This window comes from Patella vulgata, chromosome 2 (assembly GCF_932274485.2).
Source record: "Patella vulgata chromosome 2, xgPatVulg1.2, whole genome shotgun sequence".
Taxonomy (NCBI): domain Eukaryota; kingdom Metazoa; phylum Mollusca; class Gastropoda; family Patellidae; genus Patella; species Patella vulgata.
In genome coordinates, this window is record NC_065880.2 from 73,767,230 (window position 1) to 73,789,194 (window position 21,965).

At 34.6% G+C, this 21,965-nt stretch overlaps 1 protein-coding gene across 4 annotated transcripts in view; it reads left to right on the forward strand.

The window, feature by feature from the left end:
* The window catches only part of LOC126811771 (neuron navigator 2), a 341,849-nt gene extending 323,633 nt beyond the window's left edge, over window positions 1-18,216 (forward strand). For all 4 annotated transcript variants that reach the window (XM_056098693.1, XM_056098694.1, XM_050537664.2 and 1 more), the window contains 16 exons: window positions 3,563-3,725; window positions 4,423-4,562; window positions 5,188-5,363; window positions 5,786-5,933; window positions 6,317-6,485; window positions 7,313-7,416; window positions 8,084-8,173; window positions 8,531-8,624; window positions 8,973-9,047; window positions 9,710-9,881; window positions 11,731-11,946; window positions 12,415-12,486; window positions 13,090-13,286; window positions 13,707-13,825; window positions 14,294-14,515; window positions 14,930-18,216. In XM_056098693.1, coding sequence (XP_055954668.1) covers window positions 3,563-3,725; window positions 4,423-4,562; window positions 5,188-5,363; window positions 5,786-5,933; window positions 6,317-6,485; window positions 7,313-7,416; window positions 8,084-8,173; window positions 8,531-8,624; window positions 8,973-9,047; window positions 9,710-9,881; window positions 11,731-11,946; window positions 12,415-12,486; window positions 13,090-13,286; window positions 13,707-13,825; window positions 14,294-14,515; window positions 14,930-15,067 — 2,295 coding nt within the window. In that variant the 3' untranslated portion in view covers window positions 15,068-18,216. The remainder of the gene's footprint in view (window positions 1-3,562; window positions 3,726-4,422; window positions 4,563-5,187; window positions 5,364-5,785; window positions 5,934-6,316; window positions 6,486-7,312; window positions 7,417-8,083; window positions 8,174-8,530; window positions 8,625-8,972; window positions 9,048-9,709; window positions 9,882-11,730; window positions 11,947-12,414; window positions 12,487-13,089; window positions 13,287-13,706; window positions 13,826-14,293; window positions 14,516-14,929) is intronic.
* The last annotated feature ends 3,749 nt before the right edge of the window (window positions 18,217-21,965 follow it).

Consider the following 21,965-nt stretch of genomic DNA (forward strand, 5'->3'; position numbering starts at 1 on the left):
AGAGAGGTGGATATAGTATACAGCTATTACAGACACTAAGTAAATATTGCCCGTCTGTCAAAATCCTACGAGGAGTAGGAATACAGATGTTTTTCTGGTTAGGTGGATCCATAACAAAAATGTAAACCCTATTAATGATCAGGTCGTTTTATTTGATGGACCATAAGTCGCAATGCTTTCATGATGTAATACGTTATATGCCCTAAAACATTGTTATGGTTAAGTTCTGATGTCTGGGTAGACATAGAAAAATGTTGATCAAGGTACTAATGAGGGTTTTATGTGTGTTCCGCAGTGAGCATCTTCTTATTGGTATTTAATGTTTTTACCATATTCCGCGTTATGTAACTACATGTTCCTTGGTTGTTATAGATTTTTATGCTGATTCAGCCAGGTTTTTGTTTTTCGGAGTAGAGAATTTGATACATTTTGCTTTAATATGTGGTAGCTCAGCGAGTAACACATTGGCTCGCTAACCTGGAGGCCATGTGTTCGATCCCAGTTTGGCCGAAAAAGTACCAAGGGATTTCCCGGATTGGTTTCTCTTTGTCAGTGGTACAGGATGGAGTTCCTGGCATGGAACAGTGTCAAGTCATTTGAATTGGACGAAAAACTTGAGAGCATGTGTACACATTAGCGTGCACGTAAAAGAACCCTAGACAGTTGGAATTCGAAATAGAGAGAGAGAAATGGGGTTTAATGTCCACTCGACACAAACTAGGTCATTTCGGGACTAACATATGGTTTAATTTTATTTACATAATTCGCTTGCCCGTAGGGGTCTTGAGCAGTGGGAGGAAACCGGAGGACCCAGAGAAAACCCACGAGGTTGGACAGGCGACCCTACTCCTTGCCACGTACAACCGGGGATTTGAAACCATGCCAGTCGACTCAATGACAGACTTTATGATACAGCGTGTGCACTCTAACCATTCAGCCATCCAACCCCCCGAATTCGAAATAAGAGGAGGCTGTAACTTCGCTGTATGGGCAAAATTGTTCTTGTAGCACACTGTATGGTGTATGCATCTCTTAATTAGCCTGGGTGACATATCGTTAATATTAAGTATATACTTTTAATTCTAATTTGTCCAAAATCCTGCCTGGAAACTTCAGTTGTTCTTCTGTTGCCAATAAACATATTTCTCTAGTTCCATAAGTAATTTTACCTGCGGCTGTTTAGACAAGATTGATGTACACCCATTTGAATCTGTTTGATGTCTTTGCTGCCTGATTAGACGGAAGGTTAAACTATGGTATTTTACCGTTATATTAGGGGGAGATTTGTGTTGGCTCAGAATAAGATGACTTAGGTCAAGTGGGTTAGGTTGTAGATACAATGAATGAGAAAATAACGAATAGCTGGGAAGAACAAGTCCTTAATGGCAAAACTTTCAAATAAATACACAAAGAAAGAGTCTTTTGGCAACAATATGTGCTGTTTACAGAATTTATGCAATGATAATATTACGCACCTCACACTGTTACCATATTCTAACAGACTGGGAAAACATGTTAGTTTTACGTCCACATCTTGTTAAAGTAATCATAATACACAATTGATATTTGATGATCTGATGATTTGTGTGTCGTCTTGCTAGCCTTGACATCAACGGCATGCTTATTGTTTGTAGCATTTGGCACAAGTGGAGCGTTCTGCTGTTAATTATTCTTGCAATGATAATCATAGAGTAAAACGTTATCTGTTAATGTATTCAAAAGATCATCGTGGACTTTACGTATATACATCCTCGTACAATGATACATGCGTTTCTAAATGTAGGATATTTATGTGTTGTGAGTGAATTGTTTCTGCTATTTAAATTATGTCTTTGGAACGTGTGTGCTTTTTCGAAACATGACTTACTTCGTTCATTAACCATTATATGAAAGAGGCCAGCAGACTGCCACCATGTTACATATGTTGGGTTTAGTTTGAGTCTTTGGAATCTGTATGCTTTTGTGAAACATAACTTACTTTGTTCATTAACTAGTATACGAAAGAGGCCAGCAGACTGCCACCCTGGAACATGTTGAAACATTACTTACTTCGTTCATTAACCAGTATACGAAAGAGGCCAGCAGACTGCCACCCTGGAACATGTTGTTGTGAAACATTACTTACTTCGTTCATTAACCAGTATACGAAAGAGACCAGCAGATTGCCAGCCCGGAACATGTTGAGTTTAGTTTGAGTCTGATGTCGTTCCTTTTGAATGTCATAAAATATATCATTTTTAGTTTCAAAATGTCGGCTGTAGATCAACCCCAAATAATACCCCGCATGCCCAAGGGATGAGATTCATTTGATGATAGGTGGTGGTATGGGTGGCAACTGGTCTAAGGCATGCACTATTGATCATATGGTCTGTCATTGAATTAAGTGGCATGATTTTAATCCTAAGCACTTCGAGGAGTGGGGTCACCTGTCCAACCTTGCGGGTTTTCTCCAGATTCAACAATTTCCTTCTACTGCTAATTATTTATATACCATATGCTAGTCCCGAAATGGCTTAGTTTAGGTCAAGTGGATGTTAAACCCCATCTCTCTCTCTATCTATCTCTCTCTCTCTAATATCATTTGATGATGGCTATTAAGATATTAATAGTAAGCTACATTGGAACTTTCATAGAAGATTTCAACTATAAATCATTTATAAATATAAAAATAGACAGCTTTGGAGTTTTGAAGAGAGGTTCTTGGAATTGTTTCTATTGTAAAAGAAATCTGATATTTGATTTTGGCAGTAATCCCAATGGACAATGTAATTAGCTCTCCTTCTAATGGACCTAATTTTGTTTTTTTGGTAACAGCAATGCTTACACTGTTGGTATTATGTGTGGGCTGATATTGATTAGAACTATGGAATATAGGGATGATATATCACAGTTATAACAGGATAAATTGGTGATATACCCCAGTGTTTACTGTTGAATACGATACCATAATCCCTTTCTACATCATTTAACCAAGGACTAACCATCATCTTTTCTAGTCCAGCAAATTGCCAGGATTTTGTAGATTAATTTGCAATTAATATTCAGATTTTGTAGTAAGTTAGTTCAGTGAAATGTGAGATTGGTAAAAGTTGTATGAAAATAACCAATAACAATCTGGACATATAAACACAACTCCTGACGAGAGGAAAACACATGCTTTGAAGTATCTTTCACTCCAATTAAAGCCCTTCCACAAGGGTCGAACGTGAGATTTTTGAGAGTTGACTAGATTGGAAAAGCAAGTACCACTATACTATGGACCAGTTCCTGGTCCAATACGACAGAGAAGGTTCACGGGGATTTTCCTGGATGGTTCCTCCTTGTCAGCGGTACAGGACCAAGGGTCTGGCAAGGGACATTACATTTTTAGAGAGGCTGTAGCACGGCTGTCCGAGCAAAATTTCCCTCATGGCACACTGTATCGCATATGATCATCTTCACTAGCCAAGTCGGAGCAGGACATTAAACCCAATTTCATTTCTGGTCCGAAACTTCATTTCTGTTGAACTTTTTTATTTTTAATTTCAATGTTATTTTATTTTGGATGTATTCTCTTCTTCAGGACTCAGAATTAAATGAACTTCGTCATACAATAGAAGCTTTGAAGAGACAGAGTGGTTTGACGATAACTGAAAGTGGTATCATCAGCCCTAACTCTAGCAGACGTCATACATCTCCGGGGGTTGTACTTAAAGATGGTCCAGTTCATCCTCACCAACGACATGGTAATATATTTTTTTTTGACTTCCAAAAAGTATATGTTTGTCTTGAAGATTTAAAGAGCTAAATCTTCTTATTGCAGGTCTCTTTTTTTTGGGGGGGGGGGGGCTTCAAATGTTACATAAGATTTTATTGTTTAAAAATTTGTAGTATCTGAGACTGGTATTATGATTTTAATTTATTGTTTTGTAGTATCTCTGAGAGCAGTATTATGGTTATAATTTGTTGTGTTGTAGTATCTGAGAGCAGTATTATGATTATAATTTGTTGTTTTGTAGTATCTGAGAGCAGCATTATGATTTTAATTTGTTGTTTTGTAGTATCTGAGAGCAGTATTATGTTTTTAGTTTGTTGTTTTGTAGTATCTGAGAGCAGTATTATGATTTTAATTTGTTGTTTTGTAGTATCTCTGTGGGCAGTATTATGATTATAATTTGTTGTTTTGTAGTATCTGAGAGCAGTATTATGATTATAATCTGTTGTTTTGTAGTATCTGAGAGTGGTATTATGATTTTAATTTGTTGTTTTGTAGTATCTGAGAGCAGTATTATGTTTTTAGTTTGTTGTTTTGTAGTATCTGAGAGCAGTATTATGATTTTAATTTGTTGTTTTGTAGTATCTCTGTGAGCAGTATTATGATTATAATTTGTTGTTTTGTAGTATCTGAGAGGAGGATTATGATTATAATTTGTTGTTTTGTAGTATCTGAGAGTGGTATTATGAGACAGATGTCATCAGACAGTATGTCTAGTATAAACAGTTTATCTAGTGCCTGTAGTGTAACCAGTCAACATTCAGCTGCCACTGATACAGATTGTAAAGGCAAGAAGAAAAAGGGTTGGGTAAGTTTGATTTCTCATCACCACAATTTTTGAGACAAACATGGTAAATTTTATTTCTATGGTTACATGTGCATGACCGGTTTGGAGAATTTGGCCCAGACAGCACCATTTCTGCTTTCTGTTTTTCTGTTTGTCAATTTCCAACTATCAATGTGTATGGGTGGACTTTGGTTTTTAGTCCTATCCGATTGACTAGACAGCCTTGGTGATACCACCCCTCACAATGAAGGCTGGGCCTGAAGAAAATTGCTGGGTGGGTACTTCCTGTAAAATTCTGCCGAAATCAGGTTATTCATTAATAAAACTTTGTTGCCTAAGAGGAAACCTTTGCCGAAAGGGTTTATATACTATATCTTGATTTATATTTTGTAAACCATAGTCATAATTATATCTAAAACTGAGGTTCTGTGTACACATTGACGTGCATGTAATAGAACCTTTGGCACTTGGAATTGGATATAAGAGTAGGCCGTAGTACTGATGACTCAGTAAAATTTCCCTCATAGCGCACTGCATGGCGTATGTCTATCTTCATTTGTCCAGTAGGTGTAGAAAAGTAGCAAAGGATGTTATACCTCATTTCATTTCATAATGTATGTTAACATTGATGTCTTCTTTCTTTTAGTTGAGGAGCTCATTCAGTAAAGCATTTAATCGCAAGAAGAATAAAAATGGATCAATGTCTGATGTAGAACCCGATACACAGAGTTTAAGATCCAATATATCGGCACCAAACTCACCGTTACTACTCATGCATGGACCTCCAGGAGGACCTCTTAAAGGATCTCATTCCTCTGGAGCGTAAGTTATTTTGTTAATTATTTTTTTCAATGTTTAAATTGAGTGCTTTTTGTTTGGGATGGCTAGAGGTCTAGAGTATCACGGTTCTGGCTCTAGTTGGCTAGTCACTTCTGGGTTCGCAATTATATTTTCAATATTTAACACGAGTGCTTTTAGTTTAAAAGTTAGGATGGCCAAATGGTCTTGGGGGTCGCAGTATAAGCTGGCTGGTCAGCCTCCGGGGTTTATTCTGGGTACTCCGGTTTCGTCCCACAGCAAAGACTTTTGCGTATGAGTTGGATTTACAATAACACTAAGGGACTGAAAATCCCCAATTAACAACAACAGTTAGAACGTAAAAAATGTAGTTACCTTTTTGCTGAGCTCATATACCAGTACGAAGATGTAAAATGTAAAAATGTGATTTTCTCTATTATTTACAGATTATGTGAAACTGATGATGTAGGAAACGTTGTTGATTTGAAGAAACAGCTCCGTGAAAAAGATATGAAGTTAACAGACATTCGTCTGGAAGCCTTGTCGTCTGCTCATCAGTTGGAACAACTTCGAGAAACCATGAATAAAATGAAGGTAAGATGACTAAACTTTATAGTTAAACTGCAGTGATTAAAATCCCAATTCCCAATCAGTTATTTTGCTTTCTGTAGAGAATTTTGTAGTGAAGTTATTTTGAACTACAACTTCCAACAGAATAAAAAATGGACATAAGTCTTTTGGTTTTTATCAGTACACTGATATTGCTATTATTATGATTGCTCGTTATAGTAGGGCCTATTGAATGGTTCGTGAATATTTGATCTGTTTATTTTTGAATGACTGCCTACTGAATAAAGGGACACAACTCTTTCAGATTTATCGGTGCACTGATATTATTATTTTCAATATTGCCTACTATAGTATTTGATCAATTGTTTGTTAATATTTGATCATATTTTATTTTATTTCTTCTTCAGTCTGAAATGAGTGCCTTGAAATGTGATAATGAACGATTAAATCGTAGTGGTAATCCCATGACACCCCAGCACCAGAGAACACTACATATATCCCAGTCATCCCTAACACCAACACGAAGTAACGATTCTTTAGATAGATCAATAAGTCTCACAGATCACAGTAGTCTAGGTGAGTCTTTTATTGTATTCATTTCATAGAGCTAACAAATTGTTGCACCACAAGGTGGGGGGAGGGGGGTAGATTTTTCACTACAATATTGAGAAATTTAAAGCTTTAAAAGGAGCATCAGTCTAAAATTTAGTAATTTAGTATTTAACATTACTAATGTTAGTAATTGCAACATTCATCATCCTCTAGCTATTTGCAGATGATATAAACAAGAAAGCGTCACCTATAAAGAGTTGGGTAAAATATTTGGAAGGGCCTCTTGTTTATCCGATTGAATTCACTCTTTATTAATCTGATTAAACCTGGGGGATTATCTACTGTTCTTATTTTGGTTTTGTTTTCTTCATTAAATGTTGAATAATCAATCTGAAAACATGTTAATTAACATGGATTAAGCTGTAAAAAATAGCGACTTGAATGCTTAGATTTCATATCGGTATTTCGTTTGAAAGGTTGAGAAAACACAGAAATTTGAATCTGAAATATTTATGAAGTTATTTCTGTAAACACTGTATCCTCAGATAGCGAGTCAGAATGATAAACATGGATTAAAAGCATATAATCTATACAAATTCAGAATATTCAACAACGTAGCATCCTTAGATTCATACAGATGTTTATTTTGGAGCTTGATTAAATCTGATATCTGAAATATTTATTAAGTCATCCAGTAGATGGTATGAAGCAAATCAAATTTCCCAATTGACAAAATCGCAAGTTTCGAAATCCTGCTACATCATTATACTATATAAAATGAGCATTGATAATATGAAAGATTATTATGATTAACATTGGTCTGATGATATATATTGAAATGTCTGTTACAGATATGTTACTAGCTGAAACGGCAGCTAATGATCGTGAAGGTAAACGAGTAACACTGGCCATGTACCTGGGTTCAAATCCTGATCCTACTAAAGAAGGAATAGAGGTAAGTCACTTAATTTAATATTATAAAGGGGGGTTGGATGACCGAATGGTTAGCACGCCCGCGCTGTATCATACGGTCTGTCATTGAGTCAACTGGTGGGGTTTCGATTTCCCGGTTGTACACGACAAGGAGTAGGGTGGCCTGTCCAACCAAGCGAATGATTGAAATAAAATTGAACATTGTGTTAGTCCCGAAATGACTTAGTTTGTGTCGAGTGGACGTTAAACCCCATTTCTCTCTCTCTCTCTCTCAATATTATAAATTTAACTTCTTTGATAGGCATTTAATTAGTAATTAAACATATATTAATACATGGTATGATTGTATGGATACACAATTACTGGATATCTTTATGCTAAGTTTCGATGAGGATACTCTCGTCTTTATTGAAAGGAACCATGTGTTATTATAAATTTGATATTTGTAACAGTGATCAATCCATTCACTTGAGCTTTGTAGCAGGATCTGAAGTTTCCTTCGTTCTGTTTCGAACCCCTGACATTTAGAAATCAAAATAAGAATAGGATGTAGTGTTGCTGTCATGGCACTATATCCATAATATTTCACTTCATGGTGTATGGCCATCTTCATTAGCCTGGATGGTGCAGAAAAGTTAAAGATTATAAAACCCCATTTCATTTCTAAATAGATATGTTTTGTTTTACAGAAACCAGCGGAAGTATTAATAGGTTTCCTATCAGTCAGTGGTAAAACTAAGTGGGATATACTGGATAATATGGTCCGAAAAATATTTAAGGTAAATCTGATTCTATATTATAGAACTACAACCTCAGAACTTATTAGTTGTTTATTTCCTCTTATGCATTTTTGGAATGCAGGAACTGAACCCCAAGTGCTACTCACTTGTTCTTATTCTTAGGGCGACACTCTTCGAAAAAAGCTGCAGGCTCCACCAATTCAACTTTTGTGTTCCTTGGACAATTGAGCATCGAGTGAGTGAAGGACTTCAATTTTTGTTACAACTTAACAATTCCAAGATGAGGGTGATGACATGTTCAGTTCCTGGTCCATGTAGCACTAGCGTACCTGTACTTGTTTTTATGTCATGTCCTTCTCTTATTAATTTATTAATCCTTTCGATTTTATTTTCTAGGAATATGTACTTAGAGTTGATCCAGTTACTAATCTAGGTCTTAGTTCAGAAAGTCTTCAGTCATATCATGTAGGGGAGATAACTAGAACTAAAGGTAAGTGGAACATCTTTTATCCACCATGACAATAGAACATTAAACCCCATTTCGTTTCTTTTATCCACTTCTAGATATTTTTCTATAGAATATGGCTATTTGTAGCATTATGACAATATTTAAAAAACCCAAAAAAACCCAAAACCACCTATAATTTTATCTGTTGTTTTTTTTAAGGTTAGATTATAAAAATTTTGGCAAACGGTAAAATTATCCAGGCAGTTAATTTAAGTGTCAGTCAGTGAAGACTGGCAAATATAGCTGAAACAAGTGCCCAAGAGTTTGATCTTGACAGAACATACAAATATATTGATCAGTTTTCAGTTAATAAAATATTGAATATTTCAGACTCTGAGTTACCGGAGCTTCTACCTATAGGTTATCTAGTTGGGGAAACAATGCAAATAGGAATCTGTCTCAAAGGTAAGCAGCATTTAATTAACAATTACATTTGATAATGGGGAATAAAACTGTGTTTAAGCTCAATATAGACTCACATATTCTGACATTCTTTCAGTGTATTTTGGCGCTAGTAAGATAGCTAAAAAGGGGATTATAATTTCAAGAATCTTACCATAATGCAAACCAATACAAAAATTCTTAAAATGTGAATCTATACTATCATAGTGGCATCATTTTTGTCACTATCAGGATCAATATTAAACAATCTGATTAAAACACAGATCCTATTTTGTTTCGTTTTTATAGTTCAATATTTCGTTTTACACTATAGGATCTGGAAGAGTTGTTATTTAAATCGTGTTCTGAATGGTGTGAGAGATTAGCCAATGAAACGATCTGTTACGGCGAGCTTTAGGCGTGTTTTGCAAGGAACTGTGGGTAATCCACTAGTAACATCAATGCTGATTGGTTAATCAAATGTCTGACGTCATAGTGTCAAAAGCCTCTCGTATGACCTCTGACGTGGCCTATCGCTACAACCGGTCAGATCCTCATGTAGTGGAGGCCATCGAAAGTATAAAAAAAACGAAACGAAATATAGATCTGTATTTTAATCAGATTGAATATTAAACCAAACATTTTTGTATATTGGATGTGAAATTGATGAATTTATTTTATTTTAGGTACTAAACAGAATACTGTTGATTCACTAGCTTTTGAAACGATGATACCCAAGTCCATTGTTCAGCGTTACATACAATTGTTATTGGAACATCGCCGTATTATTCTATGTGGACCAAGTGGAACAGGAAAATCCTATCTAGCTCAAAAACTAGCTGAACATTTAGTATTAAGGTAAATTAAATTACTGACATTTTTTTCAATGATAACTGATTTAGGAAATTCATTAACAAATTTATGGGGTACATTTATAAATTTTTACTATTGATTTTCTTGCTATAAGGTAAATTGAATTAATGACATTATTTTCAGCGATAACTGATTTAGGAAATTGATAATCGAATTTATGGCTTACATTTTACAATTGATTTTCTTGTTATGATTTTCCTTCCATGTTTTATGACATATTTCGAAATGAGTTTCCATACATTTAAGATGTGTGAGCTATGGTGGTTCATTAATGAGTAAGGGGGTTGGGTGATCTAGTAGTTTAATGCATGTATGCAAAATCATAAGATCTGTCATTGAGTCAAGTGGCGGTGTTTTGATTCTCCCGCTTGTACATGGTTAGGAATAGGGTCACTCTTGTCCAAACTTGTGGGTTTAATCTGGGTCCTTTGATTTCCTTCCACTGCTAAAGACCCCTAAGTGCAAGCAATTTATTGAAATAAAATTGAACTATAAGTTAGTCCCGAAATGATGTAGTTTATTTCAAGTTGATGATAAACCCCATCTTTCTCTCTCTAATAATGGGATGCAGGGTTCGGTCCCAGTGTTGCCCGAGAAAGTTCCCCATTATTTTCCCACCTTGGTTTGTCCTTGTAAGTGATGCAGAAGTTTGGGCCTTACAAGGAACAGAGTACACACTGGCATGCACATAAAGGAACCCTTCAAAAATGACCGACTTCATTAGCTCAGTTGATTCAGAAAAGAGGGATGTTAAACCCAATTTGATTCAAAATTAAAGATACTATAGGTTTTCAGTTTTTAGATAACTTGTTAGTGTAATGTAACTGTGAATGTTGATTATTAGCAAACTAAGTTGTTACTCTACATCTGAATTCATCATCACACGTTTACCTCTACTGTAATCCTTCTTACTTCATAATCAGTAACTTCATGTTTTTTATACATGTCCTGTCACATGATAACATTTTTATACATATGACCTGTGACATGATAGTTTATTTAATCTGGCCTTGTCCTTGAAATTAGCTGTTCTTAGTTTTACATAATCTATAAATGTTTTGTAAATACACACCCATCATGTATATTCAGTATATCCATCACGTCTACATGCTAGAATGTTATATTACGGTATACTTAGGTAGATGTGCAAATAAGGCACAGGCTGAATTTTATATGTCACATGGTCGACATGAATTGAGCAGTTATTTTTTTCATCGTCAGACTTCAATGTTGACACTGAAAAATTTAAATTTGCTTTACATTATGCATCAGACGCACTCGATTTAGAAATTAAAATAACTAGTAAAAAATTGAGCATAATCAATCAAAGAATGCTGTATAGCAACTCAATCCTGAATCTGTATGTAGCAAAGAGTAGGGTCATCTATCTAATCTTAGAGATACTGTCATTTCCAACCATGTATAGCAACTCAATCCGGAGTCTGTACGTTACAACGAAGTAGGTAGAACTGTTATTCCATGGCCAATTCTATTCGCCTTTATGACAGTCATGGACATAAACATATAATAAAAATGTCCTTATCAGTTTTTTTTTCTGTCGTGGTTTCCCCTGGTCTGTGGTGAAGGACGGAGGGCTTACAGCTGTCTGGGACAAAAAACGGGGTCCTATGTACACATTGGCGTGCACATAAAAAATCCCTTGGCAGTTAGAATTCGATATAAGGGTAGGCCTTAGCGCCACTGTCCGGCCATGATTTCCCTCATAGCACACTGTACGGCTTCATTAGCCCAGTTAGAGCAGAACGGTAGGAGGTTAAACCCTATTTCATTTTATTTCTGGATTTGTTTTTTTTAATAAATCTTTTAATTTCAGATCGGGCCGAGTTCTAACAGCTGGTTCAGTAGCGACATTTAACGTGGATCACAAATCATCCAAAGAGTTACGTCTGTATTTGTCAAATATTGCCGAGCAATGTGAGAATACGATAGCCAATGAACTACCAGGAGTTATAATTCTGGATAATCTCCATCACGTTAATTCGTTAGCTGATGTCTTTAATGGCTTCCTGAGCGTTAAATATCAGAAATGGTAGGTATTTCTTTAATTCTTCAAATCAGTAAAAAAGAAAAACGGTTTCAATCTTTCATTTATATGTGGAGCTAGATTGTCGAACAAAGGTCTTCAGGATTTTCCAGCCTGGTTTCCCATTGTCAGTGGTTTGGGACAAAGGGCCTGGTAATAAAGAGCATCTAGTCAATCGGATGGGACAAAAAACTTTAGTCAACCTTTGTCAGCTGAAATTCAATGAATAGTAGGCGGAAACGTCCCTGTCTGGGCAAAATTACCCTTTTATCTTGGTAGGTGCAGAAACGTAGGTGCTAAACAACATTTCATTTTATGCCCTATTAAATGATATAGTCTGTATAAGACCTATACATTTTGATTAATAAGGTTTGTTTAAGTTCAAAAAAACTCAAGCAAGATTGACAATGTTTATACCATTTAGTTTAGTTTTGAACATAGAAGTAAAATCTACAATTTTTTAATGTTTTTCAGTCCATATATAATTGGAACAATGAACCAGCAGACGTGTAACGCTACCAATTTACAGTTACACCATAACTTCAGGTAAGATTGTTCATTAAATAGGAATATACCCATAACAACCACAGCATTAGGCCATATCACAATATATATTCGTTTCTCAGATACCTTTTACAACCACACCATTATTTGTTTGAAATCCCTAACCTTTGTCTGGGAGCTATGGTGGCTCACTGATCAGGAGGTATCGAGTTCACTTTCTGTTTTGTTCTAGAAAGTTCCTCAGGATTTTTCGGCGTGGTTGGAACTTGTCAGTAGTGCAGGACAGAGGGACTAGTAAGGAACAGTGTCTATAGTCAGTAGGATGGAACAAACAACTTAGGTCCTGTGTGCACTTAAAAGAACCCTTGACAGTTGGAATTTGAAATAAGAGTAGGCCGTAGAGACATTGTTCAGGCATAATAGCACACACTGTATAGCGTATGCCCATCTTCATTGGCCCATTTGGTACAAAAAAGTAGGATATTAAACCTCGTCATTTCACAACCACAGCTATATCCATGTTGTAAATCCTAAAATTTGTGTTGTCAGGAAGACAAAATACCTTCAAAAGTAGAAATTTTAAAACAACCAACATGACTGCGTAATTTTGGTGCTTATTTGATGTTTGTGTTTGATTATTTTCAGATGGGTTTTGTGTGCCAATCATATGGAACCTGTAAAAGGATTCCTGGGTAGATATCTACGTAGGAAACTTGTAGAAGCTGAAGTTAGAACAAGCATCAGAAATAATGATTTGAATAAAATCATTGACTGGGTTCCTAAAGTCTGGGCACACCTGAATAAATTCCTAGAGACACATAGTTCTTCTGATATTACAATTGGTAAGTTAATCTAAATAAGTAAGCGATAACTATGGACAAGGAACTAAGTATGACGTCATTGCATCCATCTTGGAATTGTGATGTTACATCAAAAATCAAAGCTTCAGTCGATGCACAATTGCCCAAGGAACAAGCTTGCCAAGTTTCATGTGAATAGTACTTGAATTGGCAGAGCTGTGGGATTTTTTTGTAGAGCACCTCTCACCCCCCCACTCCCAAGAAGAAGTAAAAAAAAGATGAGTATCCCTTGGGGCTCCGTTGCTGGTCCAAAAAGCCTATCGAATGATAAAATTTTAATGATTCTTCCCTAACGCGGAGGAACATCAAATACCTGTTAAAATATACCTTTTACTGCTGAAGTTATTTCGATGGCAGTCAGAAGTTATGATTTTCTAATATAATCTTAATTTGGTTTTTCAGGTCCAAGATTATTTTTATCATGTCCTATGGATATAGCTGGATCACAAGTATGGTTTACGGACCTATGGAACTATTCTCTAGTACCTTATATGTTAGAGGCTGTCAGAGATGGGTTACAGGTAAGATTTCTTTAAACGACTTATCTTTATCTGGGATTCTCATTAAAATATAGTATAATGATTAGGACAGTTGCAATAAGGCTTTTAAATCACCGGAAAAGGGCTTTTAATAAGGCTATTAACTGATATTCGACCAACTGACATTAAATTTGTCAGACTAAGAAATCTGCCCTACAGTCGATTTTCCGATCGAGGAAATTTAATTTAAATCATTCAGTCTGGGTCTGTTAGGAACAATTTAATTATTTTTTAGAAGAATAAAATGGATGAAAGAAACTGTAAAACATGAAGTAAGAATATTGTCATCTGTTCCTCATACCGTGACAAAGAGTAGAGTCCCTTAAGTTCTGAAATAACATGATCTGTATTGAGTGGAGGTTAAACCCTTTTCCTCTCTGTTCTTGCCATAGCTTTAAATTAGGTTCAATATTTGTGAAGTTGCTAAATATAATGTATTTATTTTTGTAGGTTTACGGAAAGAGAGCACCATGGGACGATCCATCAGACTGGGTGATAGAGTCATACCCATGGCCAAAAGAGGGCATGAATGATCGTGCATTGTTAAAGATAAGACCTGAAGATGTTGGCTACGATAGTCAGACATCTCAGACACCATCCAGTCCTTCAAGTACAATAAAAACTAAAACACCTACAACCACTAAACCTACAGACGGTGATGGTGACCCATTGGTATGTTTTAATTCATCTTATACTCTACTTCAGATGTTCTTCAAGGTTTGATCCTGGTGTTGGTCAAGAAAGGGTCTGGAAAGGAACAGTGCCTAGTTGTTCGGTTGGACTAAAAAAAATATGGCCATGTGTACACCTTGGCCTGCATGTAAAATAAACCTCGACAATTGGCATTTAATTCCTGTCCCAGTTCAATATCCGTAATAGCACACGGCATGGCGTATGCCTGTCTTCATTAACTTTGATGGTACTGAAAAAAAAAACAACATTAAACCCCCATACTACCGCTGCATTTAGCATTTGATTAAAATTTTCTTAGTTTTGATATTCAATCTATGGCAACTCAATGATTTTACTAATTTATCTTTGATCTTAAGAATACTGACATATATGTTTATTATTTTCTTCCAACAGGTGAATATGTTAATGAGATTACAGGAAGCAGCTAATTATTCCAGTCCGCAGAGTAACGACAGTGATTCAACCAGTCTCGATAGTCATAGTTCTATCCAGGAATTCTCCGGATCATCAGGGGTTGAATCTACTTTATAAACGTGATGTAAGATACAAATTTAGCAGCTATTTGTATTAAAGATAATACGACTTCTACTTGCTAAGCCTTGTATGGGCGTGTGTGTGGTGAAGTGTTAGCCCTCAGGGGGGAAAAGCTCCCAAACATTTTTGATAGGGCTAATCGTGATGTAGCAATATAGTGCTTAGCTTGGTGACGAGATTGAACATATGGTTATAGATGAGGATTTTATTTTTATAAAGTGACCTGGATATTCGGGTATACATATTATATTAATTATTATACTGCGTTGTTTACATAACAAAAGACTGGATTGTTAGAGGATTTTCCTACAAAACCGTTCTTATGGTGGAATTAATATTTACAATGCACGAAAAGACTGGATAAACATATTTACAAATGACTGGATGATCAACAGTTATTAAAATAAAATAAAATAAAAGGAGATTCGTTGTTACAAAGTTACAAAATTTTATAAACAGAATGGACTTACTCTCCAATAATGGAAAAATTGTTTTTGTAAAAATATCATTTTGTAGTTTGTGTTTTCATAGTGTAAGGACCTTGAAATATGGAGATTGGGCACATAAAGCCTTTAATTTGACTTCTGGGTTTCTTGTGTGTTTTAGTAAATTTTTGTGTGCAATATAAACATTATATATTATTGTGTTATTTGACCAGATAATAAACAATATTTATACACTGTGTGGACAATGAATCATTACAAAACATTTGTGGTTTGAGCGTTTTGCCTAGCAACTTTTTGGTTTTTGCTGCAGAATATATTCTCTTGATGTGCAATTTATTATAAAGACAATTTGTTGAATCTACAGACACTGCCATATATGTTCGTTGTGTGTTTATGTGTATTTTGCAACAGTTTCTCGATGTGTAAACATTGTGTTAGCAGCATGCGAGGAAGGATGTTTTTAAATGAAATGTTTTTTCTTTGTGTGGATCTACAATATCAATACATGTATATTTACATTACAGTCAAGGTGACATTTGAGGAAAACAGTATTACAAATAAGAGCGAGATGTTGTTTATTGTCCACTCGTCAACAAACTAGGTCATTTCGGGATTAATGTATGGTACAATGTTATTTCAATAACTTGCTTGCATGTAGGGGTCTTTACAAGTGGAAGGAAACCAGAGGACACAGAGAGAACTAATGAGGTTAGACATGCGATCCAACTCCTTGTACATACAAGGTGGGAATCAAAAGCAAGCGCATCAAATCACAAGTCTGTCATTAAGGCAAGTGGTGTGGTTTCGACTCTTTGCTTGTAAGTGATAAGGAGTAGGATTGCCGGTCCAAACTCATGAGTTTTCTCCATGTCCGCCAGTTTCATCCCACTGTTAAAGACCCTGGGGCACAAACGAAATATTGAAATAAAATTGAACCGTATGTTAGTCCCGAAATGAACTAGTTTGTATCGAGTGGACGTTAAACCCCATTTCTCTATCTCTCTTATTGTCTAAAGCGCATGCGCTAGACAATTACACCCAACCCCCTGTCACAAATTAAACTAAAATAATACGATTGACTAAACGAATGAAATACAATGATCAGATCAGACTCCTGTTCCATGATATATTTGTAAATAGGGGCTTGATTACCCTGTTTATCAGCAAAACAAACTCAAAATAACATTTCATTTGAAAACAACCTTTTAATATGTTTCATATAAAACACATGCATATTGTGTTTACATCAATACAGTGAATTCGTAAATGTTGCCAAAATTAAGATTGTTAAAAATTGTGTTTTGCATTATTTTTGTACATCTTATAAATTTAAAATAAGGAAAATTTTGACAAAACTTGTAAAATGTTTTTTTTTTATTATTTTTTTTTTTTTATCAAAAAGAGATGTTTATTCTTTTATACTATTTTATGAATCATTACATTTCATTTTTATTCATATTTTAATTTTCTCTTTTTAGTTTTATTTTCTTCATGTCACCTTCTACTAAACTTTCGGATGAAAGTTTTTTTTTTATATTGAAAATAGAAATACATCAGAACCATCTTTCGTTATTTAAGGAGCAAATTTCGATAGACAAATAATGTACATGTCTTGTATTATTGTTTTGAGGGTTAGACATAGAATTCTTTTTTTTTTTTAAATAGCATTTTCAAATGTTTTGTTTATTTTTTTCCATAATAAAAGAGAGCATTTTACATATTCCTTGTTTGTAAAATATGAGAAAAAAGTGTAATATACTAGTCATAAACATTCATGTTTTCGACCTTTGCTTTGTTTGTAAAATATGGAAAAATAGTGGAATTCTGCCTGAAAATCAAGTTTATTTGTAAAGTCGTTTATGAGATTTCTGTAATTTAATGTTTTGATATCATTATCAGGTCATCAGAAACTAGTAAATCTTTTGTATTTAATATGATGTTTCCTAAAACCAATACCTTAAAATAGAATAGGTATATGTAAATTTGTATAATTTTTGTATTTATTGTAAATGTATTGAATGTGAAAGTGTTGCTATTGACGACCACTAAATAACCCTAGTATTAATGTTATATCCATTAAAAACTGAGATGTAATGTAATTAGTAGAAAACAAGGGTCATATAATGCAAAGTGTACATTATATTTCTCAGAATAGTACAAAGTTGCCATAGTGACTGGTAGCCATGGTGATACATTGCCATTAGTTACCATTTTATATTGTATTTGTAAATCAGTCATCTTGGAAAATACTAAACATTAATATCATAGTGATCGGTAGCCATGGTGATGTTGCCATAGTTACCATTTTATATTGTATTTGTAAATCGGCCATCTTAGAAAATACTAGAAATTAATATCAACCGGAAACATTATTATTATTTTAAATGTATGTTAAATGTATATATATGTATATTTAATTATACCATGTATATATATACATGATTATAATCATTGTTCAGATTTTCGTGTAATTTGAATTGTAAATTATGTTTTCATTGTTATTTATTATATGTGTGTTTTAGGATGTTTTGGGAAGAGCTTAAAGCCTGTCCCTAATTATTTCTGTCAAGTGCATCCTGTACTATTCGTCTGTATAGAGCTATAGAAAAACTGTAGTATTTAAATAAAAGGGATTTAGTCGCGGCTAGGATCAGGTTTTGGTTTTTCTTTCTCAAATGAATAAAAACTATTTAAAAATTATTATCTTTAGTGGTTCTTCTTTTATATTATATGGTGTTTTTATTATTGATGTGCATAACTGGGTAATATGCTGGGTGATTATATTCAGTTTACACTAATTTCAGTCAAATCCATTGATAATTAATCGAGACATCTTCACAGAAAGACACATATATGTAAAGACCTGCCTTAAAAACAATTTTGCCAATTATCTAAAAATAAAACTCTATTGTTCCGAAAGGCTTGTGACGCTAGTAACGTCACAGTGATCAGATGTGTATTTGGAGTGTGAATTTGTTCATAACTATACACAATCCCGCCCCGTGCGTAATTATATATTACTGAATAAGTGGAACAATATGATAAACCATGATCAATTCTCGGCTTTTATAAAATGTGTTCTTTGTGAAAACTTGGAATCATATGCATACTAACGGATTGGGTTTCACTCCAGTTCCCATTCTGTCCACAGAGAAATATCTACTTCAAGAATAGTATGTCGAGTTCCATGCACAGGGAAGAGAGTAAAACCGCGAAACTATCGCCTACAGCCCGTAATGTACAGGTAATATTTACATCACGCCTTTTATCTGAGTTGACACAGACCAGGGGCGTTCACAGAGGGAGAGTTTCCGGGGTGCACACCCCACCCACTTTTTATATTGGTATCTGGTTTTTTTTTTAATATACCTTCACTATAAATTAAAACGTTTCTCATCAGTTTATTTTTCAATTCTCTATAAACTTACAATTACATATTTCTTCATTTATTTATCCTGATAAAGGGTTCTCGTAATACTAGGCTTACCCAACTAAAATGGACTGTCGGAATTTTTTTTTTTTTTTTTTTCGGGTTTGATGAATTTTAATTACGATTCGAAAACGGCTCGAGCGTGGATGAACCGATCATTTGGGAAATTAAAATTGTAACAACTGTTTTAAGAAAAAATGTTTAGCATTGTCATTATATTATATAAAATATGATATCAATCTGCTAAAGACCTCTACGCGCAAGCGAATTATTGAAATAAAATTGAACCATATATGTTAGTCCCGAAATGACCTGGTTTGTGTCGAGTGGACGTTAAATCCCATTTCTCTCTATCATATAAATCAAGCTTCAAAGAGCTACAATAAATTTATTTGGCTGAGTCCGCTCGGGGTTATTTCTTTTCTTTGTCGGGAATCTTGGAAATAAGAATGTCACATGTAACATGTAACAAATTCCCCTTTTTAGTTCACTTGCCGTGGGTTTATTCTGGGAAAAATGAGAAGACAGGGGTCACTAATAATTCCTTCGAAGACCAAAAGTTGATATATGGGACTGTAAAAGGATACCCGACAATTCAATCAAGTAATTGAATGTCACTAGATAAGAGAACACGAGAAAAATAGAAGTAGTCCGTACATTCCCTTGTTTATATTCATTCTATATCTTATAAAAACATGGTAATGCACGGACTTTTTCTGTTTTTCTTTTGTGTTCACTTATCTAGTGACAGTCAATTCTTTTTATGAATTGTCAGATATCCTCTCACAATCTCATACAACAACTTTTGATCTTCGAATGAATTATTAGTGAGCAGAAATTCGCCCGTATATCCGTTATCACTCTCACATCAGTCAGTTATAGAGAGATGACTCGTGTTTTCCTTTGGCGTTCGTCATTTCCGATTCTGGAAAACTTTATTACTCAGCTATCGTAGCAATGATCTCTGTGTTAAAATTATATTTGGAATGTGTTTAACCAGCTCTATCACATATGTGATAATGACTGGCACCAATATTGTCCTTTAAGAAGGTGTAGAAGTCCATCCGTCACTTGGCTGGCACCTGAACAAAATGATTATCCATAGTTCACATTCGGTATATACGTTAAGACCCGTAACATATTGTTTTCTCCTGTTAAATCATGGATTATACATTTAAGAACACCCAAGCACACCAATCTACTCATTTAGCTGCCAATACCTCAAGCAATCCCGGTTTCAGTATCGCAACGCTGGTCAAATCAGTATGACTAGTTCAAAACGAACGACTTAAATGACAGCGGCACTACGACCTAATATAATTCGTATTCCAACAGTTAAGTGTTCATTTACGTGCACGCCAACGTGTACACCTGGTCTTTCGTTCCATTCGAACGACTAGACACTCACTGGCCCCACGATCCTCTGCACCCCGCCCCTCCAGTTAAGAAAAAATAACCATAATTATCTTTGTCCCAAAATGACTTAGTTTGTGTCAAGAGGACGTGCTCTCTCTCTCTCTCTCTCTCTCTCTCTCCCTCGCTCTACATTGATCAAGGTCAGCATGGATTTTTTTTTATGATGCCCAATAAAGTAAACATCTTATCTGATTTATATATAAAGAAACAAGTAAACAGATGATATAACCACAAGTGGTCATATTATTGGCGTCATATGATATAAATGCACAAAAAAAAAAGAAGTCATATGACTTTGTACGAACAATTAATCGATGTAATATCTCGTGGTAGGATTGTTGACTAGAACGATTTTACAAATAAAATTATCTTAAAGGTGAATTATGTAAGGATCTGGGCCCTGTTTCTCCAAATCTTAACTAAAGATGATACTTCAATTTTGATTGGCTAAGCACTAAAATCAATCTAATATTATCATTGGATAATATTAGATTGATTTTAGTGCTGAGTCAATCAAAATTGAAGTATCTACTAAAATTTGGATTTTATCTTAGTTAAAATTTCGTGAAACAGCACCATGGTCGTTCTTGCTATAACAGTTCAAAAATACATAATGAAAAATGAATATGTTGAAAATTTCAATCAAATTACTTTATTCTGTGCAAAATGTAGCGTAGATTGTTTATTATCGTAGGAACGGTCTTGACAATCGAGAACAATTAAACTCTTAAATGTCCGCGGTCCACTTAAAATACGAGCCACCCAATGGTCGAGAGGGTTGATTATGGGCTTGTCATGTTAATAAATGTTTAAATAATAATTTATATAACATTTCAAGCCAGAAAAGAAAACCTGCAATAGGCAGATTTAGTATACATAGTGCATCTTTAAATTTCAGATGTGTTTTGCCGACTATAACGTGCATATTTTACCTAAGGGCTAATCCATGGCAGCCCCACCCCATTCGGCTTTGGACTGAATTCCATGTAAAAGTTATAACGTATTTAATTTGCGTGTAAACCTGTAATGTTTGAACGAAGAATTCTGTTCGGTCAGCGTATCTTTTACGCGCACTGAGTTCTATTTTCTTTTTTCTTTTTGCTTCAAAAACAAAACGAATTACTTAATTATCATAGATAATCAATTATCTAGATATCAAACCAAAAAAAATCATGAGAGATAGTTGATTAAATTTGGAGCAAAGATGTTTATTATCATATTGAAAATTTTCGTACCATATGGACCAGTTTTCAGAAATCTTCTAAATAACCACTGAATATATTTTTTTATTTGATTATGGATAAACATAAATCACAACAATATTTCCTCTACTATCAGCAGCCTATATACTGAAGATTTAAATTCATCTACTAAATCTGAAAAGTTGTCTTGGTCAGAGAAATCAATAATTTAATATCGAAACTCCAAATAAGATTTAAATTTTTCTAAGAGAATATAAAGAAATCTCTTAATCAAAATTAAACTCCTTCTTCTCCGTATCCTCTAGCTCAGATAACAGCAAGTTAATAGCGAAATTACGAGCTTACTATTACGAACTCTCCTTAGATATTATAAGAAAACTATGACCACACCCAATCACTTA